General features: G+C 51.2%; 10 protein-coding genes across 11 annotated transcripts; 4 read left to right on the forward strand and 6 right to left on the reverse strand.

Annotated features, from left to right (window-relative positions):
* Window positions 1–39: 39 nt before the first annotated feature.
* On the forward strand, window positions 40–3,239 carry PV09_02001. 2 transcript variants are annotated; one of them, XM_016354981.1, is made up of 3 exons: window positions 40–498; window positions 564–799; window positions 852–3,239. In XM_016354981.1, the coding sequence occupies exons 1-3, from the start codon at window positions 462–464 to the stop codon at window positions 2,745–2,747; spliced, it is 2,169 nt and encodes a 722-aa protein (XP_016216997.1). In that variant the 5' UTR covers window positions 40–461; the 3' UTR covers window positions 2,748–3,239. The 2 variants fall into 2 exon arrangements, with proteins under 2 accessions (XP_016216997.1, XP_016216998.1); XM_016354982.1 differs by having other exon boundaries at window positions 40–799.
* A 2,390-nt stretch (window positions 3,240–5,629) lies between these two features.
* Window positions 5,630–7,319, reverse strand: PV09_02002 (ribosomal protein L36). The gene is made up of 3 exons (XM_016354983.1): window positions 7,012–7,319; window positions 6,843–6,949; window positions 5,630–6,789 (listed from the first exon to the last, which is right to left on the reverse strand). Exons 1-3 carry the CDS (start codon window positions 7,213–7,215, stop codon window positions 6,780–6,782), a joined length of 321 nt encoding a protein of 106 aa, XP_016216999.1. The 5' UTR covers window positions 7,216–7,319; the 3' UTR covers window positions 5,630–6,779.
* Window positions 7,320–8,140: 821 nt separating this feature from the next.
* Window positions 8,141–10,224, reverse strand: PV09_02003 (uncharacterized protein). The gene is made up of 3 exons (XM_016354984.1): window positions 9,178–10,224; window positions 8,620–9,120; window positions 8,141–8,568 (listed from the first exon to the last, which is right to left on the reverse strand). The coding sequence occupies exons 1-3, from the start codon at window positions 9,281–9,283 to the stop codon at window positions 8,282–8,284; spliced, it is 894 nt and encodes a 297-aa protein (XP_016217000.1). The 5' UTR covers window positions 9,284–10,224; the 3' UTR covers window positions 8,141–8,281.
* A 463-nt stretch (window positions 10,225–10,687) lies between these two features.
* Window positions 10,688–12,452, forward strand: PV09_02004 (uncharacterized protein). The gene is made up of 4 exons (XM_016354985.1): window positions 10,688–11,085; window positions 11,143–11,196; window positions 11,250–11,387; window positions 11,449–12,452. The coding sequence occupies exons 1-4, from the start codon at window positions 10,979–10,981 to the stop codon at window positions 12,083–12,085; spliced, it is 936 nt and encodes a 311-aa protein (XP_016217001.1). The 5' UTR covers window positions 10,688–10,978; the 3' UTR covers window positions 12,086–12,452.
* On the reverse strand, window positions 12,333–14,197 carry PV09_02005 (nicotinate phosphoribosyltransferase). The gene is made up of 3 exons (XM_016354986.1): window positions 13,888–14,197; window positions 12,865–13,836; window positions 12,333–12,806 (listed from the first exon to the last, which is right to left on the reverse strand). The coding sequence occupies exons 1-3, from the start codon at window positions 14,084–14,086 to the stop codon at window positions 12,595–12,597; spliced, it is 1,383 nt and encodes a 460-aa protein (XP_016217002.1). The 5' UTR covers window positions 14,087–14,197; the 3' UTR covers window positions 12,333–12,594.
* A 584-nt stretch (window positions 14,198–14,781) lies between these two features.
* Window positions 14,782–16,845, reverse strand: PV09_02006 (uncharacterized protein; the record flags this gene model as incomplete). The annotated part of the gene is made up of 2 exons (XM_016354987.1): window positions 14,782–16,427; window positions 16,476–16,845. The coding sequence occupies 2 exons, from the start codon at window positions 16,843–16,845 to the stop codon at window positions 14,782–14,784; spliced, it is 2,016 nt and encodes a 671-aa protein (XP_016217003.1).
* A 459-nt stretch (window positions 16,846–17,304) lies between these two features.
* PV09_02007 (uncharacterized protein) lies at window positions 17,305–18,050 on the forward strand (the record flags this gene model as incomplete). Its single annotated transcript, XM_016354988.1, has 4 exons — window positions 17,305–17,470; window positions 17,537–17,675; window positions 17,730–17,897; window positions 17,953–18,050. Exons 1-4 carry the CDS (start codon window positions 17,360–17,362, stop codon window positions 18,048–18,050), a joined length of 516 nt encoding a protein of 171 aa, XP_016217004.1. The 5' UTR covers window positions 17,305–17,359.
* Window positions 17,913–20,201, reverse strand: PV09_02008 (uncharacterized protein). Its single transcript, XM_016354989.1, has 3 exons — window positions 20,049–20,201; window positions 19,952–19,991; window positions 17,913–19,900 (listed from the first exon to the last, which is right to left on the reverse strand). Exons 1-3 carry the CDS (start codon window positions 20,059–20,061, stop codon window positions 18,262–18,264), a joined length of 1,692 nt encoding a protein of 563 aa, XP_016217005.1. The 5' UTR covers window positions 20,062–20,201; the 3' UTR covers window positions 17,913–18,261.
* Window positions 20,202–20,231: 30 nt separating this feature from the next.
* On the forward strand, window positions 20,232–21,628 carry PV09_02009 (uncharacterized protein). The gene has a single exon (XM_016354990.1). The coding sequence runs from the start codon at window positions 20,303–20,305 to the stop codon at window positions 21,371–21,373; it is 1,071 nt and encodes a 356-aa protein (XP_016217006.1). The 5' UTR covers window positions 20,232–20,302; the 3' UTR covers window positions 21,374–21,628.
* A 399-nt stretch (window positions 21,629–22,027) lies between these two features.
* On the reverse strand, window positions 22,028–23,875 carry PV09_02010 (uncharacterized protein). The gene is made up of 2 exons (XM_016354991.1): window positions 23,210–23,875; window positions 22,028–23,094 (listed from the first exon to the last, which is right to left on the reverse strand). Exons 1-2 carry the CDS (start codon window positions 23,778–23,780, stop codon window positions 22,205–22,207), a joined length of 1,461 nt encoding a protein of 486 aa, XP_016217007.1. The 5' UTR covers window positions 23,781–23,875; the 3' UTR covers window positions 22,028–22,204.
* Window positions 23,876–24,163: the final 288 nt, after the last annotated feature.

Below are 24,163 nucleotides of genomic sequence, written 5' to 3' on the forward strand. Positions count from 1 at the left end.
GCCACGGTAAACAACGCGCCTCCATGCGCCTGTGTCACGCTGTATTACACGTCGGCTTCGCACAGAACTCTGCCATGCCACTGCTTAACGCACCTCTGCGAGCCTTTTGTCTCAAAGTCATGTCCTCTCCTCATTTGTGAAGGATCGGTGTGGTCCGACACAGCCGAACGCTTGGAGCGCCCCCTCCCCCTCGTCGCCCCGTTGCCCCGGTAACAGCGGCTCTTGCACGAGTCGCGGTGCTCCCCAAACTCGTCGTGATATCTGCCCTGCGCAGAGCTGAACCCTCGGCCAGAATCCTCTTCTCCTTTGCGCATCTTGCATATTCCTAGAAGTCTGTACCGACATCAATTGTGCGGCCATCACGAGCGTGCTTGCTGCCGTGCAATCTCGTCTTCAGTGGAGAGTATAGCTGCACACAGCGGGCAGGGGGTTTTACGGCAGTACACAAGGCCGGCGGCGGAATGGCGGAGAACTATGAGATGCTCGAGGAGCTGGGGAGTACGTCGAAGTCCTTTGCAGCTTGTCGTGAGCGACGAGGCTGGATGCTGACAAACGATGGGCAGGTGGCAGCTTTGGAGTTGTGTACAAGGCGAGAGACAGGACAACAGGCGAGCTTGTTGCCATCAAGCACATCGATCTCGAGGGCAGCGACGACGACATCAAGGACATACAGCAGGAGATTTCAGTCCTGAGCACCTGCAACAGTCCATATGTTACACAGTACAAGACCAGCTTTGTGCGAGGGACCAAGCTATGGATTGTTATGGAGTATCTGGGAGGTGGATCTTGCTTGGACCTTGTATGATTCACGTTCCTGGCCTGCATGTCAGACGGTAGCTAACGTTGATCAGATCAAGCCTGGGCCGTTTCACGAATCCCAAGTCGCCATCGTGTGCCGCGAGCTGCTGCACGCCCTCGATTATCTCCACCAGACAGGCAAGATTCACCGCGACATCAAAGCTGCAAACATCCTTCTTGCAGTGAGTGGCAAGGTCAAGATCGCAGATTTTGGCGTCGCTGCACAGCTCACCAACATCCGGTCGCAACGCATGACGTTTGTCGGCACCCCCTTCTGGATGGCCCCCGAAGTGATTGAAGAGTCTGGGTACGATTTCAGGGCAGACATATGGTCCCTCGGCATCACAGCCATGGAACTGGCCCTTGGAGAACCCCCGAATGCAAATATTCACCCGATGAAGGTCCTGTTTCACATCCCCAAGGCACCACCACCGCGGCTTGAGGGTCAATTCAGCAAGGAGTTCAAGGACTTCGTTGCGCTCTGCCTGCAGAAAGAGCCAGACAAACGGCCAACGGCAAGGGAGCTTTTGCGCCACCGATTTATCCGCAATGCCGGTAAAGTGGATCAGCTGCGAGACGTAATAAGGCGGTACGAGCGGCATGTGGCAAAGGGCGAGAAGACCACTCATCCGAAGTATTATGAGGAAACGTTGCAGGATTTGTCCCCGAAGCTGGAACAGGATGACTGGATATTCGATACCATTAAGCCAGCGACAATCGCCCCTCCGAGGAGGAGGAAGATGTCGCGGATACCGTCGGATGCGTCGGACGTCACCAATCCCTACGCGACGGTCGAAACCAGGGAGAGCCCAAGCGCAATGCTTGAACGCATGGATATCAGTGACGGGCCGTTGGGAACCGGTTCCCCGGCACATGGTTACCCCACGATGATGCGCAAATCCAGTCAGACGGGGACGAGCAGGAGATCATCGGTTGTCACTGCGCAGCGTGCTCCCTCCGGCCAGACGCCGACAGCAAGGCGCGTCAGCAGGACGGACGGCACACCGCAGAAGAAGCCGCTTGGTCTCGATATGTCCTTTGGCAACTCTCCGTCCTCAGCACGACCTTTCCGCCGCGTGTCCTCTGGCGGGCACGAGAAGAAGTGGGCTCCAGAGCGAGACGTTTCGAACAGCTCGATAGCAGAGCCTCGAGTTGGCCATGGTCTGGACCGTGAGAAGTCTGCATCGAACGCGTCCACACTGGTCGGCTCGGACGAGAACACGCCGCCGCTCTCGATGGCGGAAGACGGCTACTTCAAAAAGGAGCTGCCCATTCCCGTGAAGCCGATCCAATTGACCAAGGAAGCCCTCCTTGGCCGTCGCGCATACAGCAAAGTGGTTGACGCCACGTTCCAGGAACAGCACGCCCAGACCGGAGATCTCGAGAAAAGAGAAGCCCTGGCGCGGCTGCACAACGCGTGGAGCGTGCTTGACAGGATAGACCCCGAGGGCGAATTCCTGCTGCTCCGGTCGCTCATCGAGAATGCAAGGGAGGATCCAAAGCTCTCGGCGGCTCTGGGGCTGTCCAACGCGCTTCCGCCGACGACACCCATCTCCTCGCCCACGAAGCACGCGTCGCCCGTCAAGAACACCCCCGTGCTCCCACCAGCCCCGGTAAGGGCACCTATGGCGCCTCCCTCGGCGCCGGCGACACCGCGCCACAGGCAAACCCAGTCCGTCTCCGACATCGACGCCTCAGCCATCACCCGGACGCCCAGCAGCGCCGCGAAGCAGAGGCTCGTCCTGGCGCAGAACAACCCGCATCTCAAGAGCCACCGACGGCGCCAGAGCGCGCTGCTGGAGAGCGAGATCGCGCAGAAGCTTTCGGCCGTCGACGAGAAGCGCATGCCGGGCTATGTGCCCCCGGGCATGGAGCAGAGCGGTGGTCTTGCCGACGCCCTGTACAGCAGGTGGCTGGAAGGTCTGAAGAGCAGATGGGGCGGGTCCTAAAGTCATCCACCCCGAATACCAAGAGAGGGGGCGTCGAGCTGGCTGTTGGCCGTCACATCTGTATCATACTGCTAGGTTTTTGCCACGCATCTGCGCATCCATTTTCCGCGTCGTTTGGACGCGGGCCAAAAGCAGGAATCGGGAATCGAAAAAAAATGTCCTCCTGCCTTACGCTTGCACACTGCATGTGCATGGGATCATCGGCGCTCTTGTTCTTGATTCTTTTTTCCCCCTTTCGCAGGAGCATTTGAACTGGTGTACAGCTTTGTTTTCTTTGGGGGAGGAGGGCCCTTGGGAGATTTTGCATTTTTGCGGGTCTGGGTTCGCGAGCCTTTTTGTCTTCATCGTCTTTCTTTTCCTCCATTTTAACGCTATACGCATGGTACGATGATGAGAAAAGGAGAGGTGCCGTCGGAGCGCGAGTTGTACATAGATATCGAACATGGCGAGCGTCATGGTAGTAGACTTATAATCAAAGAACCTCCAACGTTACCTTGCTCTCACCCCAAAACCCGAGAACTTGACACATTCTTCAGCCTCGACACTGCCTTCTCAAGGCGGGGTTTTTGCTTCCTTAACGTGTCTCTATTCTTGTGACAATCTCGCCGCGAGCACAGGGCTCCCGAGAACCTCATCATCAGACTGAGCATCTAATTAGGGTTGAACCTGCACAGGATGCGCTCAACACTAGTCTGAAACGCGAACATTGCCACAAGCGGTGCAAGCTTCGAGCTTATGAGAGCTTACGAATGACGCCGAAAAGAAAATGGCAGCCTGGCCATGATATGAGTTTCCCTCCACCCTTCTACGCCCTTCCGCCAAAAGAATTTGGTGCTGGACAAAGCTTTGGGCAAGCTCAAATCTTGCTCTTCATGTTTGCAATGGCCCCTGGGCGTCGCCCAGCGCTCGTTGCGTGTTCCTTCTCTCTAAGAGCAGCAAGTCAGCCCGTTCAGTCTGTACGGAGGTGGTCTGCTCGCAATTGCGTAAGGCGTGGTTGACTGGGAGCGCGAACACTCTCAACACCCAGCGTTTAGCCCTGATGGCATCCCTGGCTCCGATCACCACCAAGTACACGGCCGTAAACAGGGGGGGCTGCCTCGGTCACGATCTTCACGTGGCCCATCAACGTCATCAGAAAGTGATACTCATATCTCCAACTGTCCCTTTGGGCATGTCTTTCGACGTATATTATTTCAAGACCCGACGTCCCCTTGTGACCCAGACGCGGGCGCGAACTGAACATTTCTGACAAAGATGGTCGCTACGATTCCACTGCTGTTCCTGTCCGCGGCGGCGGAGGCATTTGCTATCACGCTCTTGATTCCTCAATATCTCCCCCAAAATCCATTTGTGTGGACTTTGGTTCGAACCACGGCCGTGAATCTGGCCCTTCTCTCCGTGTATCATGTCTTCATATATCCGTTCTTCCTCACCCCGCTACGGCACCTTCCACAGCCTGGAGTATGCCACCCATGAACCCTACTGCGATGAATGCGCTGACGGCAACCTTAGGGATCGCTGCCGCTTCTTGGTAATGGTTTAGCCTTGTTCAGAAGGCCGCCAGCTGTTGACCTACTAAGATGGATCACCGAAATACCCAACGAGGGTTTGATTTACTTCCGAGGATTTCTCTATCAGGACCGCCTGCTATTGACGAATCCACAGTCAATCAGCGAGGTCCTCGTGCAAAAGTCTTACGATTTCGAGAAGCCGGGCAAGCTGCGCGACTTTCTGAGGATTGTGCTTGGGGACGGGCTCATCATCGTCGAGGGCGATGAGCACCGCTTCCAACGAAAGCATATCATGCCTGTTTTTCAGTTCCGCCACATCAAAGAGCTGTATCCAATGATGTGGCGCAAAGCAATCGCAATGACGGAAGTGGTCAACATGGAGGTTCGAGAAAACGCGGAAGCGGGTGAAAAGCTGAAGGGCGTCGTGGAAATCAACCACTTCGCAAACAAAGTGACCATGTAACCACCACCTGGCCCTTGTCGCAAAGATCGACCAAGCTAATAATCATGGAAAGGGACATCATCGGAATTGCTGGACTGGGACGCGAATTCAACGCGTTGAGGAATTCTGACGATGAGCTCATTCAGAACTACGAGGAGCTCTTGGAGCCGACGATGGAGAAAGTATTTTACTTCACGACGCAGATCGTCGGTCCTGCAGAGCTGATCAGGAAATCGCCGTGGCGAGTCAATAAGCGATTCCACGCCGCAACCAGTGCACTGAACAGAATCTGCGGGCAGTTGGTGCGAGATAAGAAAGAAGCCGTGAAGATGCATTCGGAGGACAATCTTGATATCCTGTCTATCCTGATCAAGAGCGGCAACTTCAGCGACCAGCAGCTGATAGATCAAATGGTTGGTTTTCGAATTTGGCCCCCGTGGCGGCAGGCAGCTAACGGATCGCAGCTAACTTTTCTTGCCGCTGGACATGAAACGACGAGCAGTGCCTTCACGTGGACCACGTATCTGCTTGCGAAGCATCCGGACGTCCAAACCCGCCTTCGAGACGAGATCCGGCAAGCGTTGCCTACGAATCCGGGCCCAGATGTCGACTTGGCCAACCTCCTCGAGTCGCTTCCCGTATTGAACGCGGTCTGCAACGAGACCTTGCGACTCTACCCCACCGTCCCGATCACCGTTCGAGAGTCCAACAAGCCCACCCAGATAGGAAACCAGTTCGTTCCAAAGGGAACGCAAATCATCATCTCCCCTTGGGCGATAAATAGGAACCCGCATCTATGGGGCCCTAACGCACACGAGTTTGTACCCGACCGGTGGATCAACCTTGACGGGAAGCCGAACAACAGCGGCGGCGCTCCGAGCAACTACGCTTTGCTGACGTTCCTCCACGGACCGAGAAGCTGCATAGGAGGCTCGTTTGCCAAGGCCGAGTTGAGATGTCTGGTTGCTGCTTTTGTCGCCGCGTTCGAGGTGGAGTACGCACATCCAGGCAAACAAGCAATACCTGCTGGCGTCATTACGACGAAGCCCAGAGATGGCATGGAGTTGAGGTTAACGCCTCTGGCATCGTGGTCATGACTGCTTTCATAGCTTACGACGTTTCTTCATAACTGTATGTGACATGTGTGCTTGACACAATATACGTAAGCCGAATAATGGCACACCGCTGTTCAGTTTCTCTTCAGTTCTTTCGGTGAACGAGAGACAAGTGAAGTCGCGGATTTTCTTCCAACACCTACGCTCGCATGAAATTATGCCTGATACGTTGCGCCAAGTTGATTAGCATCTCCCAAGCATTAATTTTTCAGGTGGTCTGTTTGACATCTAGAAAGTCGAACCCGCAACATGAGTTCTCCGTGCATAATAGTCGCGGCCACGCTCTTTCCAAATTATCTACGAACTCGAGCCAATCTCACTAGTTTTGACCATCATGGGTTGAAGACTTGTCTTTAGTCTGCGATCTTGGTCTAGTTGTCTTTGCCTATCCATCCTTCTCGACTTCGAGGCTTGGGGACGTCTCGAAGACTGGGATTTCGTGATGTGCTGTTGCTCGATCTGTACCAAGATTGTCTATATGAACCACTAGGAGCAAATTTCAAGCGTCACATTCCATAACTGAGAGCATAACCTCCACCTGCGTATTCTTCGCAGTCACACGACGCCTAGTATCATCGCCAGGAACACTAAATTTCAACCGCACAAGCAGAAACACTTGTTTTGCCCAGCTTGTGGCACGAGCCTACTTGTGTCGAATGCGAAGATCGCAGGTAACGGCAGGATTGGCATCTCGTTTGCTCTGTCGAAGACAATGTGTGAAGGCTCAAAATCATGTGCGTTGATGGGAGGTCGAGAAATTCGTTTGATGATATGAATAGGAACAAGAGAAGGCAGAATCTACAACGCCGAGGTCCGTTTAATCAAGCAAAGCCGTGTGCTGCTAAGGAAGAGACGAGTTGTGCGGTAGTCTTCGGTGGAATGACTTGTTTCATGAGCTTTTGGTATCTATGCCATCTTGTACTGTACAAAGTCTATCGATACAGCCATCTTACGACGAAGGTGATCATCCTTGCCTAAGAGACCGAATTAGTAGGTTGACACCAGAAAAATTGTCAAGACGCCTTACCTTTGCTTATGTTTCGGGTTCTTGCTGCATATTATATAAACGTACTTGCCACCCTTTCTCCGTACGCTCTTACAGCCGTCGCAAAGCTTCTTCACAGAGCTTCGAACCTGAAAGTTCCAATCAGCCATACAACGCATCACTTAACGTTCTCTGCGATGTGAGCCCATACCTTCATGCCTCTAACTTGCTGCGAGATTGCGTTAGATGTTGCCAAAGCAACTCTTGGTCTGGAAGCCATTGCCATTATCTGCGATCCTGCGGTACGCCACGGTGCTTGTAATGACGATAAGGTTCGTGATTGAGTTGCCAATGAAGCAGTGGTTACGGAGAGGAGAGTGCGCCGAGCTGGCAGCAACAGTGTGCGCGCCAGCATTATGTAGGAAAAGGACAATGTATCAATTCGATTAATGAATATACTTAATGCGGACAGTGTAATGCAAAGGCGATGGGTGGAGATGAAGAGTAGTCGGAACTATTCAATCTCTACAAAAGAGGAAAGCGGCTGTAGTGCCACGCCAAGAAAATCGCCTTATGACTTGAAGCCCACTCCCTCCCTTAAGATGAGAGACTATCAAAACTGGAATGAGAATATAATAAGAAAATAATAAAATTAAGTACAAAACAAAACGTTCTTGAGGAAGGTTTTGAAGCCCCAAAAAAGAGCAAAAAAAACCACAAATAGTGTTTTGGAGATGAGAATGCATAAACCGCGAGTCGAACGCGGGTCCCCTGCTTGGAAGCTGTAACGGTTGTTAGACTCAAAGTAAGCGCAGAATGATCCGGAGAACATACGCAGGGATGATAACCGTTACACTATTTATGCTTCAACTTGACACTCTATTTGCTAGGATGTAATTATAACATCTTTGCAATTTCTTCCTTCAAAACCTAAGAGCAATCTGGCAACACTACTGGGTCGTCAAGCCGACCTCTCCAAGAGCGTCTCCGGCTTTCGAAATGGCGTCTTGCAAAAATGCACTCTCGGAGGCTTCAATGAACAATAGTAATGGCCGACCTTGCAGCGAAGTAAAGCCAAAACGGGAGAAGAAAAAGGAACTTCGAAGGCGAAGAAAACTGCGTGCATCTGGGACCGCGAAACCACGGCGCAAAGATTCACGATGAGTGTTTTCAGCACAGGAGGTCTCATCAGGGCTTTGCTCTGGAGTGCGCTTCCGCCAACTTACGCGCGCAACCAGCTCATTTATATATATGTGCGTCGCATAATCTTCGGCCTTTACCCTACGTTCTTGGTCAGAGGCCGAAACGAACTTGAATCCAGCGATACAATATTTCCTTGGTCTTCTTGGAAAGCAACATTTCTTTCATTCTGCTACGGAGCGGAGACGGAGCTTGAATCAACAATGAAAGGATATTCGTCCATGCGCACACACTTTCTACAAACCGCAAGGCACGCAACGGAATCACATCTCTGTTCAGATCTAATCGTCGTATGCCTCCTCATATTCCTCGGCATATTCTTCTTCGGCTTCTTCAAGCTCTTCACGAGCCGATTCCCGATCTGACTCGCTGCTGGCTTCTGCGAGTTCCTCCCGCGCTTCTTTTACGTCTTCGCGAGCTTCGGCTAGTGATTCCGCGTCCGAGCTCGAAATTTCATCATGGACTGGCGGTGGGTATCCGGAGACATAACTCTCTCCACCATATGCGACGGGCGCTACATACGTGGTGTGATGCGAAGAGTCATGCTCTTCGTCCGAGGAATGCTCAGCTATACACCGTTAGCCTCGTCTTCTTGATGGAAGCAACATTCGACACATACTCATTTCGTGAGCGATGATTGCTCCACCGACTGCACCCACAGCGCCTGCAGCGAGCAGCTTGCCTTTGCCACTCTTCTCTTTCTTCTCCTTCTTCTCTTCTCCATGATCCGCAGCGCCAAACATATTCTTGGTGTGATCTTCGCCGGGGGTGCTTGCTGGAGGGTATCCACCTGGCGGCGGCGCATAGCTGCCCTGTAGTGGTGGTGGAGAAAACGCTGGGGGCTCCCATTGTGTGCGACCAGTGGCAGTATCTACATAGAAATTACGCTGCGAGTTCGGATCCCACTGTTGGATCCAGCCGGGCGGAAGATGGAGTCCAGACGGAGGGAGTGCACCGTATTGCTGAGGTTGGCCGTACTGAGGTTGGCCGTACTGAGGTTGGCCGTATTGAGGTTGGCCATATTGCGGCTGTCCATAAGTGGATTGACCATACTGCTGCTGATATCCGGGTTGAGGCTGCTGTCCATAAGGAGCTTGGGGTGGTCCATGATTGAATTGCTCTGCGCTTTGTCTCAGTCTGCTATTTCAAATTTACACGCTCAGGGAACAGTTCTGACCACCGCCAGCGCCAACAATACTTGAATGGTCCTGGGGTTTGTCTTTCTCTCCCATTAAGTTTTTGAACTCTTTTGTGAGCCCCTTTAGGTCTTTGAGAAACGACATTTTCACTGGTGGAGTGAAGTGGGTGTCCGGACTCAGTCGTAGATACACTCTTTTCTTTCCGAATGGAAATATAAAAGCCTACGTGAATATTCTCGACCCATTTATACGCATCTCTCTCAAAATCAAACACCATCCAACATGTGGCTATGCACAGCGTCCGGGATCTTGGGCGTTTAGAGAATCATAGACGAACGGCCATTCTGGGAGAGCTGCGTTTTAGCTTATTCTTGGCAGTATGATTGCGTGCAAATCAAATCACAAACCAAGGGCTATCGTACTTCCGGAAGCATAATCGTGAGCTTGTTTGGTGGTGGCTTTCGCATCTCAAGCAGATACACAGCCCGCGAATATGCGACCAGACGATGCAGGTCGACTGGCTATGATGTCCAGCCACAGCTGAGACGGAAGCTTAATTAAGATCCAAGAGAAACATCTTTCAAGATGCCGTACTTCACCCAAGCTACACAGTCGTCGCCATTAAGACCTTGTTGGGTTCCTCTCTACAGTCTAAGATCCTGGAAAATAAAATGCCGCGACACTCAAAACTTCAGTGCCTGTTCCAGGCGTGATAACGAGAGGCGTCGCAAAGTGTCTCGGCAGGCTTGTCAAGCGCAGTCATATTTGCTTGGCAGCTTTCGCGGGTTAGGGTGTCGGTTATCGCGGGCTGCACCGCTTTCGAATCCTTCTTGCGCGTACGGAGTAGATATTCACAAAAAGGCAGTCTCGGGCCGCAACATGAGGAAGCGCATCTGGACCGAAAAGACTTGAAAGGCTGCAGAAATCCACTGGGCTTTGTTTTGAGGTGCAGTTTTCAGCGCAGGATGGAAAGTCAGATGACAGGCCCATCGTCCATTTCGCTTGCCAAAGAGGGACTCCCACAGTACAGGAGTAGCAGAGGGGAGGAATAGAAGAGCTTGTGTGAGGACAGAGAACAGGTTGCTTGACGCTTTTGATGATAAAGGTCAGCTTCGGCATGTTCGAGAAATCAGGTGACTGGCAGATGGTTGAAAACGAGCGGAGCATCTCCGCAGATCGCTGATTGGTGGGCTAAGCGAGGGGCAACGTGTGGGGAAGTCCGAGCTGCTTGACATCGCATTTGCTGGCGAAATCCCATGTTTGGAACTGCAAGACGCAATGCAAAGCCACAGGTCGCTGACTTACGTAGATCAACGGTCCAGAATCGTATCACCTGGCTCCCACCGTACTTTCAATGCTTGCGACCGGCTCCGTCGAAGCCGAAAGTGCTCGAGACCAGAACTTCGCCGCAGTCGACGTCTTGCATCATTGTTTCGTAAGGTAGATCTTGGACACACTTTGCCCGGCCTAGTTCGCGTTACGTACACAATGATGACGTTGAGGAGGGTCCGCCTCTGTGCTTGCCCGCCTCGCCCACGAGGTTGTTCTTCTCCTTTGTCCAATGGCACAGGTCGCATGGACGCCGCTCATCATCATTGGCTCTGCATGACCGAGTGAATCGACGCAGGCAAGCTAGCCATTTCTTCTTCTCTTCGACGCGCCTGCGAGTGGAGTAAGCTTTTAAAGCTGCTGCCTTGGATTTGGGAAATCTTTTTATTGACCTCGTCTACCCCGCTACCGACCCCATTTTCCAATTGTCTCTGCGCCTCTCAAGCCAAAGGTGGTCGAGCATAGCAGACAAGAACGACGTTTTAGGAAACCAAACCATCCACCGTCAAGATGATCGATCCTGTCGAAGCGCTCATGAAGACGTCGACCATACTACCGACGATTCCCTCAACGAAAATAACCGCCACTGCATCAGCGACAGCTTTCCCCACGGTCATGTGAGCAATTGGTCTTCTACCAAAAATCCAACACGATCAGAGCTGACCGACTCTCAGTCCTGACCCGCCAGTATACGAGAAGGCGACTGCTGCTGGCTTCCGCACACTATGGTATGCATACGAGTGAAAGAGCAAGGAGACGAGTAGTGCTGACGTTCTTCCAGGGTTGTCTTCGTCGTGATGGTCTTGTCTTCCGTGGCATTCGCTGCAATGGCCTGGACCATCCCCTTGTCCCGCCGCCTATTCCACACAATCACCACTTTGATCACCGTCATCGCTGCAATCTCGTACTTCGGCATGGCGTAAGTTGGATCCTCTCTTTGCGTTCTACTCTTTGGCAGCAAACGTTAACGACCGGCTTAGAACCGGACACGGCGTCAACTACCAGCACATCCACCATGTCGAGCACCACAAGCATGTCCCCAACACGCATAAGGAAATTTTCAGACAGGTCTTCTGGGCTCGCTACGTGGATTGGTGCTTGACTACTCCACTTTTGCTTCTCGACCTGTTCTTCCTTGCCGGGGCAAGCGGAGGTCATATCATCATGGCCATCGCTGCAGACATCATCATGGTCCTGACAGGTCTCTTCGCTGCCTACGGATCAACACATAACGCACAGCGCTGGGGCTGGTACGCTATTGCTTGTATTGCCTTCCTCGTGGTCATCTGGCACCTGGTGGTCAACGGTGGCGCCAACGCTCGCGCGAGGAGCGCGAACTTGGGCAAGTTCTATGGAGCTATTTCCGCATATACCATTCTCATCTGGGTCGTGTACCCAATCATCTGGGGTGTCGCCGATGGTGCAAGACTCTTGAGCGTCAATCAAGAGATCATCGCCTACGCTGTGCTCGACATACTCGCCAAACCAGTGTTCGGTGCCTGGCTTCTGCTGACGCACAGCCGTATGGCTGACGCCGGCTTTGAACTCGGCGGATTCTGGACCTTTGGTCTCCATTCTGAGGGTCGACTCCGCCTCGAGGAGGACGAGGGAGCGTAAGCGCACGCGGGCTCCTGAGCCTAAGAGGCAAGAGTCAACCCTGAAGAATCGGTGCGACGCAATGGTCGGAAATGTTATCGCAATTCTGACCGCGGACAGATCGCGGCATAATTAGGCATAAATTGAAACAAACTAAAGGAGTAGCGTGGATAAATTGTTTTTACTGCTTACAGTTTGGTGTGGTTGGCGCTTAGCGGTGATCGTCTCCTCGCAAACGATGGCATGGTGTACGTAACACGGAACGGTACTTGCATTACGGATTATTATTATGCGGTAGTCGCTCGTCCGATCTACTTGTCGAATTCAACCTACGGCCCGGAATTCATCTACTAGGGAGTTTTGCTTGTCTAATGATCTTCTACACGTACTCGTGATTTCGTAACTTCTTTGGGTATCATTTGCTTTTTAAGTTTCCTACAACCGTGAACATCACCTTCCCATCGCAAGGCGTAAACCAGCGCTTGAAAAAAAATGGTCGTACCAAGAGAGAAAAAGCCCGTTTCGCTAGACTAATTCCAGCGACGAGTTTCGTCACCTTCTTTCCACTCCTTCTCCCTGTACCCCAGCCTTTGCTTGACCTCCTCAACTGTCGCCTTGTCGCCAGTGTTCTTGCCGATGTTGTCGCTGATTTTGACGGCCTGTCTGCCATTGCAAGACGCGAGCTTGATCACGATGTTCAACGGCACGGACTTCCGTCCCGTCTTGATGTTCACGAAGTCATCTGTCGGGCCTTGTCAGCTCCGGGCCGTGCGATTGGGCTCTTTTCGGCATCAACTTACTGGTCAGAAAGGTTCCAATGCCAAAGCTAGGTGCGAAGCCTGCGGCCTCGGCCGCTTTCTTGTACTGTAGGCACTTCTCGATGTTCAAGGAGTCCGAGAACACCATGGCCTTCCTTTCCGTAATCCCCTGTTGCTTGTAAAACTCCGCCATGAACTCGATGAACGTCTCCGGGTCGCCGGAGTCCTGTCTCGTGCCGGTGAAGACCTCCGCGTATGTCCTCGAGGCACGACCGACAGCGCCAGCGGCACCACTCGCGGCCGCGGAATCACCGGGAATGTCTGAGATCGGCTTCGCGAATGCTTTCACGAAACTTTCGGTGCCAAACGTGTCCGTCAACGCGATGCCTAGCACGCCCTCTCCGAAGGTGCCGATCCAATACTTCATGGCAAGCTCGTTCGCGTTCTCGTAGTCGTTGGTGATGGCTGCCACGCCCATGAACCATTCGTGGGCCACGGTTCCTATAGGGGGTATGCCATGCTTCATGGCGAAGTGCACGTTGCTCGTCCCTGCAAGCTTTCCCGGCCATCCGTTGTGCACGCCATCGTCGGCGGCTTGGCGCAGACCTTGCAGCACAAGATCATGTGTGTGGTAGTCTCTCCTTCTCCTGGTCCCAAACTCTGAGACGATACAGCCCTCTTTGAAAAGCTTGATGCCCTTGTCTCTTGCCCGCTCGACCTGGTGCATGTAACTCCATTCTCGGTCCATAAATTTGAAATACGTTTCGCTTATCAGAGCAAGCAAGGGGATCTCGTACAATATGGTCTCAAGCCACGTACCGGTTGTGTACAATTCGATGGCGCCTAAGTCGTCCTCGCTGCCCGTGTCCTTGTCGGCTTTAAAGGTCAGGTGGATCTGCTCCCTGGGTCGCTGTCGAAAGCCCGACAGGAAGTCAAGGTACGTCTCTGACAAGTATTTGCACGTGCTTCTCAGGTACGCGAGCTCATCTTGCGTGAGAGCCACGTTCTCCAGTTCTGAGACGAAAGTTAGCGTTCGCAATGCAATGCTTCGACATCGTGACGCACTCTCGATCTGCGCCCACAACCACTTCACCGACGCGCGGCTGAACTTCATGTCCGGCGTCCTATTGGTAAAGCTGTACGTTACTTGAACGTCCGGGAAGTATTTAAGGACACAACATTGCATGGTCAACTTGTATAGATCCGTGTCTAGGATACTAAAGATGCCCTCGGGCAGATCAGCTGGTCGCGGGGTGTCTGCCATGGCGGGCTCCTACAAGGCGGTCTTCAATGAAGCCGAAGTTTGACGTTTCATGCGCGGCGAAAGCGGACCTTTTTTTTGTTATCAGCGAAGAGCTACGCTAATGAAGGCAACTGTGGGCCGCACCAGGGAAGCTTGTTCGTTTGTCAAGTCATGAATGCGCGCGCGGTGGCGCTCCGCAGTTGCCCGTGGCCGATCACCGGAACCTCAGCCTTGATCTTCCCACCCTCTCTCAGAGCTCATGCAAGTTCCTCGTTCTGTCTTATGTCCGTCTTACAAGCAAAGATCTGTGATTTTTGCGGGAAACACGCGTTACTATGCAGGTGTTCCCTCCCATGGACGTGCACCACGCAGCTCTATTCTTTGCGTGCGCTGCAACGAACTGTTACTGCTTCATTTGGGCCACGGCTCTCGAGTCACCTGCTACTTAAACTTGACTACGCAGATGTAGGGTTTTAATTGGCCTCGGATGATCTTGCGCAAGCTTCAAGCAATCACATATTACAATCTAGTCAACCTCTCCATAGTTGCAGCGCCAAGATCCGGCGGCACTGATACCAGGAGAGATTCTGATATCGAAGTTTGAGGACGGGTAGTGGCTCATTTTCAGCTTCGCTATACTGTAATCAAGCAAGGCCATTTGTTCCATTTTTATCGCACTTTTGTGGAAATCCCAACAGTTGTGTAGTGGAGACCTCTCAAGACAAGCCTAACTTGATGACAGTACCTCGCGCTGCAACAAATAGATTGCCCCTCTCGTCGAGTTCATGTATAAATTCACCCTCTATTAGTTCCAAATCCACAATTGACGCATCACGACGGACCCGCAACAATTGCACCTCTGGATTGTTGAGCCATTCAATACGGAAGCTGTACCGTACCCTATCAGCACTCGTTAGGGCCAGGTTTGGTTGCTCAGGGGCGACGATCTGAACTGCAAGATGTTTTGCGACATAAAAAGGTGAGGTGCTGTCTGAATTGATAGTTTCAGACAGAATTTGTCCTTGAACTAGCTTCATCTGCCGATCCAATTTATCTGTTGGCTGTACTGAGGCAACCTTCGATGGCATAGCTGGTTCCGATCCCTGATCGGGAAAATTCTGTGACATATCCTCTTGTTTACATTTTGGATTTACAGCTAAGGTGCGAGATGATTGAGCATGAACGCTTTCGGTGCTGTCTTTGATGATTTTCTTCAACGAATTCGTAGACGAATGTGGCGGAGTAAGTCCTTCAAGCATTTTGTCTCCACGAGTGATATTTGGTGAAGATTTCGCAGTCTTTTGTTCCCCACGAGCGCTTCTCGATGTTCCCGAACTAGGCGCTATAGAAGACGATGAGTAGAGAGTAATAAGCGTGCTCTCGTTAGGGTGCGGGTAAAGCGTCTTTTGTCTTCGTGCAAATAGTGTCCGCAAACTGTTTCGAATATAGTCCTCCATAACTCGATTGAAATCTTGCATCACCTCGTTAGAGGCTGGGAGGTTAGGCAACCGCCATTGAGGATACAATTTACCGTGAGACCTGGGTGTATGCATTTTAGCAACTGACGTCACGAACAAATTGCAAAGAAAACAAGCATCCTTGCTAGAACAAACGATTCGCGGCGGCATATTGTTGCCCGAACCTTGCTGGCAGTAGAATACAAGCTGGACTTCGGCATGAATTTTGGCTCTTTTCAATGTCGTGAGAGTTTGGTTGGCGAAACAGTTCTCAGCTACGTCCTCCTTGGGTTTTAGTAATCGACAAGCGTCCTCCAGCGTGAATTTCTTGGGCAAATGGACACGAGAAAGCGTCCTTCTTAGCTCTGGGACATATTTATTGGTAGACACCTGTGCAAACGCCTCCCTCGGTAGCTTCGCAATAGTGAGTCTCAGATTTCGCATTACTGGGATCTTCTTTGCCATGTGGCAAAGGATTGCCGGCACCTCTCGGTACCTTGCAACCTTGTCAATAATGTTTAAAAGGCTCTTCTTCAATGATGGGTCCATAATTGTATTGGGCATGGGACCAAGCAACTCCTTTAGATCTCCTGCCTGTCGAAGACGGTAAATTCCCTCAACAAGCGCACCTAATCGAGCAGGGACTTGGTGCTTTGCATGTGCATCCAGGAGTTGTATCACCTCTTTAGCTCTCGATATTAACAATTTAGACGTCGCAACAAGCTGCTCGGATTCATAGCTTCTATGTTCGATAAAATTTACGGCGCATTGTAAGACTTCCTTAAGACGTTGACGTTGTACATTGCGTTTGCCGCGGGTGAGTCGTAAGCGTTGAAAGATGCGTGCCGAATCCATAGAAATGATTATATCGAAAATGCTGTCTTGGAGTCTTCGTGAATCAGTGTCTGGTGCGTGTCAGTGTAGAAGACCTTACTAAATCTTGACATGGCTACCTTGGTGTACTTGTTTTAGCATTGAAAACAGCTTATTAAACCCTCTTTCCACTTTTTCTAAAAAGACGTTCCCAGAGTTGTAGTGAAGCCTGTTTACAGCAAGCAAGACCTCTAACGAGGAAGACTTCCTATCCTCGCGAATACAAACCGCCGTAATGTGGTCAGTATCATCTTCGACACTGGAGATAAATGCAAGTATGCCAGCAAGACTCTGCTCCTGCGCAAACGACAAAGTATAGCCTCTAGAGTCACATTTCAGCTCTCCTACTGAATTCTTTGACGGCTGTGAAGGAACAGTGTGTAGTAGCTGAAGCAGAGCGATATCTTCAGCACAGGTGATTGCCGGCAGCAAACTTTTCGATTCAGTCATTGTAAATGGCGGGGGGGAACGACGAAATGACTTCCCAGATGGAGTCAGTTCAATTCCATAGCGATGTGTTAAGCCCAAGACAATGCTTTCATAGCTTGAAAGTTGATCCCAGAGCTTCGAGCTTGTCGTTAATTACTGGTTTGTGCGCAAGCTTCCCAAGGAGCTGATACTTGAGATATCGGTATCAGTGGTGAGTGGCCAGCCTCGCGGCTCAGCCTGGCATCCATTTCACTCTCGCTTAGATTGTCTTCGAACGCGCTACCGTTTGAACATTCTCGACAATCAACGAAGGGCGCATGCAAACTTACTTAAAAGCGTTCTGAGGCTCCAGGACCGGTCCTTCGGTAGTTGCTCACTTCGTGACTGATCCTCTGCAATTAACCGAGGTCGTTGCGGGGTTTGTTGGTCAGAGTTCTACGTGTAAAAAGTGCTGATATAGATTCAGCAGTTGAATCTCTTCACGTGTTCTCTTAGCGATTTGACGAACTTTGCATGATCTGAGTAACATAGAATCATGGATCCGGACATTGTGGCTTCAATTTACTTTCCAGTCCATCTTCAAGATCCCAAAGAGCGGGTTCAAGCATATCTTGACGCCTATAAAGAACAGGGCCCGAAACATGATGTACTCAACGAATTCTCCCTTGTAGAATTAATAAAAGAAGGGAACGTCTTGCTGATGTCATTGTAGTCGTTTGATGCTGATTTAATGCGGAATATTCGCCTAGTATCGGCGACCGCGAAGCCATCAGCGAAGATCGTATTTGAATTCGACGTTCACCCGCGATTTTGTAGCAAGTCAAATAACATGCATGGTGGAGCTGTTGCACGTAAGACAATCTCGACCCAGGGCACAGTCGTTACCCTCTAAACGCGAGGTGTAGTAATGGCGGACATGGGCACCACCATGGCCGTCGCACCATTATCGTCCAAGGATTTCTGGCACTTCGGCGGTGTGTCCCGGGTTCTCTCGGTCAGCTATCTCAGGCCGATACCAAAGTCGATTACTCTCCTAGTGAAGTGCAAAGTTGTGCAGATCGGCAAAACAAATGGTTGGCGACAGTCTCCTTTACTCTCTGGCATAAATAAAACTAACAGGACCTACAGCAACGATACATATGAAGGCTTACAACAAAGCGAATAACACTTTGCTTTGTGTGGCCGAGCACAGTAAGACCTGGGTAGACATTAGACAAAGAATGTGATTTTAAGGAACATATCGTCGTAACAATTGTCAGGCAGCCTCTCCACTTCATCCTCGTCTCAGGCCAGTTGTGAGTACTTGAACCTCGTACGAGGCAAGAAGTGGAGACAGATCCCCGGGTATCGTTTACTCAAAAGCTAACCAAAGTTCTCAAGTCGTTTATCATCTCTTTTTGCATCCGCGTTGCCCAAAATGCCACCATCTTGAATAAATCAGAGCGCTTCCGCCGCCCTAGCCAAAAACGCGTTGAACTCATTGATACGCTTCAAAACACCCACCCTGTTACCAATCTCCTCCGCGGTCGCCAAAAAACCGACTTCCGGTCGCTCATCAGCACTTTCTCTGGACCGTCCTCTTCTGATGGCCTCCTCAATACTCTCTATGTCGTCGATGAGCTTCCTCGTCTTCTCGTCCACACTTTCCCTTTCTAGATGCTGACTTCTCACACGATCAATCTCAATCTCAATCTCTTCCCTCTCTTTTCGCCGAGCAATCAATTCCGCTCTCAACTCTCTCTTGCGCTTCTTCATTCTCCTCACTTCGCCGCTGAATTTGTAGAAGCTGTACTGCGCGAATGTAATACTTCTCAAGGCGTCAGAGAGATTGTCCCGAAATTGCTGGAGAGCTTGCATCTGATGGAGCATCGTTTTCTTGACCGAAGATTTGCTCTGCACGGCGGTGGAGCGCCGAGTGACGTCAGGTACGTTGGAAATATATGCGTTGATGATCTCGGTCGAAATTTGAGACAGCACGTCAGACGCATTCAAGGACGGGATGGGGTCCGGATCTATCCCAAGGGGATCGTCTTCTGCGAGTTTTGTCCGCTTGTAGACAGTAATTGGAATCTTTGCGCCACCCTTGCTCGTTGTTTTTGCTGATTTCTCGGATGTGGCGGTCTTTTGCTTCTTGCGCACCGGCTCGCTGGTCTCATCCTGATCACGTTTGCCCTTCTCAAGCGGCGGCCGTGTAGTGTTTGTGCTCCTGTCTGTCAGGGGTGTGCGCCCACTGGCTATCGACTCGTTCGTAGTCGCGTCTTGCTGAGGTGAGAGCTCATCTTGTTCTCCATCCTCGCCAGAACCGTCAGCGTCTGTATCGGCCAGGATGTTAACTTGCGAAGTCTTCCTAGAGACCTTCATTGGCGCTGGCGTGAGCTCATCTTCGCTGTGCGTTCCATCATTTGGTATTTCAAGCTTCTCTCGCCTCGTGCTTTGAGCTGCCTGGTTACGCAAAAAAGAAGATGTTCCACCATCGAAAGGACCCGAACTCGATGATCTTCGACTTGTAGATCTACCCTTCACTGAACGTCGCTGGGTCGAAGGCGTGGCCCTCGTTGTTGTCGTCAGTATGTCCGCTTCCCGAGCCGAGTCGGCAATCTCAGCCTCGTCGCCTTCTGTTAAAGTGTCTAGACGCGAGCGTGACAAACTGTAGCTCAAACTGACGATAGATTTGCGCGTTCTGCTCCTTCCTCGCTCTTCTCGTGGGGGGCGTCTGTCAGGGCTTTCAGGCGGACGCTGCTCAAGCGGTTTGTTCAGAGGTAATATCGGAATCGAAACGCGCCGCAGTTGAGGAAGTTCAGACTTGTCAATCGGGGCAGACACTTCGGGGCTCAGCTCGTCCAATTCATCCGATTGCTTTAATACAAGTGGTGTTTTTGCTTTCTTTGCAGAGTGAGCAGCCGATAATCGAGAAGCAGGTGCTTCTCTCTTCCTTTTGCCTGTAGATACGTGCGCGGCAGGTGTCCTCTGGGGCTGTGATTGACGCGGCTGCGGCGTTTTATCTCTGGTGGGCTGCGATTGCAATGCGGGCACTCCAAATGAAAAGCTGAACGACGCATTTTTGAGTTCGCGCGGTCTGCATATTGAAGTTAGGAACGTGATATATGAAGAATGTTGTCGTCCTTACCCAGCACCCCGCTGTCGCGCAAGTCGGCGCTCTTGTTTCTCTGGACGTTCGTCAGCCATACAATGCATTCGCGGGGCTTTCTATCGAATCAACGGACCTTGAGGGGCCATCTGAATACTTGGGAGGCAGAATCGAGCGCATGTGTCGCGTGGGTTGATTTGACGCGACTCTTGTGTTTGTATCGCGGCGTTGCCCCAATCGGGTCCGGGAACGGACTTGCAGCCAATCAAATAATAGAAGCGCCGAAGCTTTCTTGGTACGCGGCTTCGAAGCGCAGAATCATAGGATTACTTCATCCCTCATCTTTCGCCGAACGATCGACCGCGTGGGTTCACTGTGAAGGCAAACGCAATGGTGCTAGGATGGTTTTGGGGCTCAAGTTCTTCCAACGATCCGGTGAAGAACCTTGATCCGTCATTGGAGAAAGTGCTCAAGAGTCAGGAATCACGACCATCAAGCCTCCCAAAAATTGAAAGCCAGACCTCCTACACACAGAAACTACGCGAAACAGGTGACTTACCGCCGGCAAGGACATCTGATTCACAGTCTCAACCGCAATCGAAAGTACCACCTCAGTCGCTCTTCCAAGATGGCCGCTATGCACACCTGTGGAAGAATTACGAACCCCAGGCCATAGTAGAGTCGCGGGGTGAGACTGAAATCGACAAGTTGAAGCGCCTTAGCGAAGACAATGAGATGCGAAGAATAGAGCTGGGCAAGGCTGCGCTGGAGAACTGTGTATTCGAACAGTTGGCAGAGGTAGAATGTCTCCGGAATGGGAGCGCTTACTCGAAAATGACCCTGTGTCGGCCGGAGAAAAAGACCTTCCTCGACTGCTACGAGATGCAATGCAAGTTTCTCAAGGCCTTGGGATACTGGGATGCGGTTGGCGATCCGCCGAGAGCTGATGCAATACAGATGCACTCGGATAAGCTGTGGCAGCGATTGAAGGCGCAAGAAGCGGAAATAAAGAAAGCGAAAGAGGAAGGAAGGCCAGTGCCACAATTTGACAGCATACTGTCTCCAGAGAACGTACGCGCAGTTGGTGGTTCCCTGAAGAAGCTTGCGTTGCCATTGCCCGCCTCAAACGATGGGAATTATCCGTATCCGTCCATACCGCCAGATCTACGCGAGAGCTTCGACAAGCGGATTAAAAACATGTCCAAAGAAGAGGCAAAGGTCGAGGAGGCCGTGTTTCTTGCCGAGATGGAGCAGAAGCGGTCGGTGATCCTGCAAGGCGTTGGATACCTCCGAGCAGAAGGGGACGCGAGAAGGAAGCGGTTCGAATCAGGCGAAGCAACCATAGGGGACAGGATAAAACGATGGACGAATTGGGATGCCTGGGACTCGAAATTCCCGCTGCCGGCGGATGCGCAAGCACGACAACAGCCGCAAGCAGCTCTTCCGGAAGTGAAAAAGTAGCTATGGACAGAGAGCACAGTACTAGAACAACGTTTAATCAAGCCGCCTTTCCATGCATACAAAAGACATTTTTTTTCCACTGTCTCGCTTGCGGACATGTCGTCAGCCACTCTGGAGACCGGTCTTTCGAACATCTACTTTGCGTGCCGAGAATCCATAGCCAAACATTAAAACGTGACGAATGAATGTGCAGAATGCTCTACGCTTCTTCATCTTTTGCATCGATCTTTCCTTTTTTTCACGCAATAGGGCTCCGTCAAAGCTTCAGGAGAGCTTGCTAACACCGGTTTGAACACCCACAAATAGCCAAAGTAGCGCAATATAAGCCTCTTTCTACCGTGACCCAATGCACGGAGCCCTCTTCGGCTCTGTAGAGGCTCACAAAGCCACAAATATTATTCAGCATCTACGTGATTGTCTGCTCCACAGAGAGCGAGCTACTTTGCTGGGGCCTCAGGTTCAGAAATCACGCTACTAGAACTAGGATCCGTTCAAATAGGCTTGAAGTTAATAACAAGATCGTCGAAAGAAGACGTCGTGCCAAAAGCGCTTTCTCCAAACGTGACGCCCTTCAGTGACGGTCGTTACATAGGTCTGCAGGTGTCTTGGAGCTTGATTAGTTTCGAAACAGTGGCTAGGGTAGGCAGGTTGAAGTGATAATAAACTTGAATCTTGTCAGATTTGCTCAAGGATATCTATCGAGTCCAAAACAAAGACGAAAAATTCTCCTAAGGCTCCGTGTCGCCAATATCGCCGCACTTACAGCAGCATCGCTCTATCAGCCTTTCCTTACCCCGCCTGATCAGATATCTGGTGATCACGATGTTAGCATTAGTCGTCAGATTTTGACTTTTGCTTGTCTTTCTTAGCCTTCTTGTCCTCTTTCTTATCCTTTTTCATCTGCGCCTCCGCCATCAACTGTTCAAAGGCCATGAAATCTCCTTCTTCATCAGGATCTCGCTCGGCTTTGGCAAAAAGTTCTCCGATGATTATAAGAGCCTGGGCGCGTTCTATCCGCTTTTCGGTGCGGATGCTCTTGTCGTTTAGGACCTTATCGGCAACTTCACGCAGTACGCCCTGTATCTCATATTTCGACCCACGCCATGCAGCTGCGAGGATCTTTCCAGTCACTTTCTTCTCGTACTCCGCCCGCTTCTCGTCCGTCCAATCCTCTCCCCCACGCTCTTCTGCACGAGCCATCTCTTCCATTGTCATCTGAGCATCGATAGCGGTTGAGATAGTGTTCCAAGTATCCTTTGCAATCTGGCCCTTATCCTTAAGCTTTGACCAGAAGCCTCCAATTCCTAGGAAGGACTTGTGTGTCTTCAAAAAGGATGATCCTTTCGCTAAATACGTGGCGCCAATAGCATGTAAAATTTCCAGGCCGAAAGACTCCATTTTCAGGTTCTCGATCTCAAGTATCGTCTTCTCCTTGAACGCTTTGGTGACATCTGGACTCTTGTCCGTTTCAGTCCACACTGATATGTAGTTGATGAGTTTTTGTGCCAAAGTGTTCACTCGTTCTTCTCTCTGTTTTCGGCGCTCCAACTCGAAGGCATGCAGCTCTTCACGCTGTTCCTTCGTCAAACCCTTCTTCTTCTGTTTCTCACGCAGCTGCTTCTCCTCCTCAGTCATATGGGCGGCGTCCATAGCAGCTTGCTCCTCGTAGGCCTTGCTGTCAATAGCGAGCCTTGTTGGTATGCCCTGAGGACGAGGTGTGCCTAGACAAAGTTAGATTGCCTGTGTCACGGGTACGAAATAGGGTACTTGATCTGAAAATGGAGCCGACAAAAGAATATTCTTGCGCTCCTTGTACAAGTGAACGGGATAACATACTTGTGCCTGAAGGTGTTGGAGAAGGATACGCTTCTGCCTCAGCCGTGGCATGAGCCGGCCTTGGTGGTACCGGAGGTGGTACATCCCCCTGCTCTGGATGGGAGTGAATGTCTGCCGCTGGCGTCTCTGCCGTCTTTCCAGCCGCAGTAGTGGTAGAATTCTGGGCACCGGCTTCAGCCTGCGCTTGCGCAGCTTCAGCCTCCTCCATCTCATCCCTCATAGTTATATCCATAGTCTTTGTAAGATCTTTCATGAGAGTAATCTCGCCTATCCAGTCCTGAAAAGCGTCTCCACCAAAGATCATGGAAAAGAACTCAGAGGGATCCTCGAAGCCAGTATCCGGCTTTGCCTTTTCCTTGCCATATTTGTCGTAAGCTGCCCGTAGCTGCGAGTCGCTTAGCACCTGGTATGCTTCTCCGATCTCCTGGAACTTCGCGTGAGCGGTCTCGTCGCCGGGATTCTTGTCTGGATGCAATTTAATAGCGAGCTTCCGGTAGGCCTTTTTGATCTCAAGCTCGGTCGCCGTGGGAGGCACCTGAAGAGCGTCATAATAAGAGGTATCTACAACCATCGTAGCTTGATATAATGAAATCTGCTCTGCGAGTACTAATTGATATTAGCAAAGAATCACTTCTATAAGCGCCGGGGGGGTTCGAGAAATTATGGCGGGACGGCAAATGACGAGCCTATGTGGCTGTGCGGCTGTTTGTGGCGCTTTTTTCGTTTACGCAGTGCTGTCGGTCTGTGTACGATACGTCATAGCTAGTTCTGCTACTTAACATGCACTCGAACTCAGCCACAACAACAAGCTACGTACAAGTTTTCAAAGACTTTGGGAGCGTCAGGAAGTTGCTCTATGACAACAGGCAGCTGTCGTACGTAAGTTTGCGCCATTCAAGTGCAGCATTCAAAGGACGACCAATTGTATGAAGAAAAAGAAGAAGAAGGTGGAGA

Source organism: Verruconis gallopava, assembly GCF_000836295.1.
Source record: "Verruconis gallopava strain CBS 43764 unplaced genomic scaffold supercont1.5, whole genome shotgun sequence".
Taxonomy (NCBI): Eukaryota; Fungi; Ascomycota; class Dothideomycetes; order Venturiales; family Sympoventuriaceae; genus Verruconis; species Verruconis gallopava.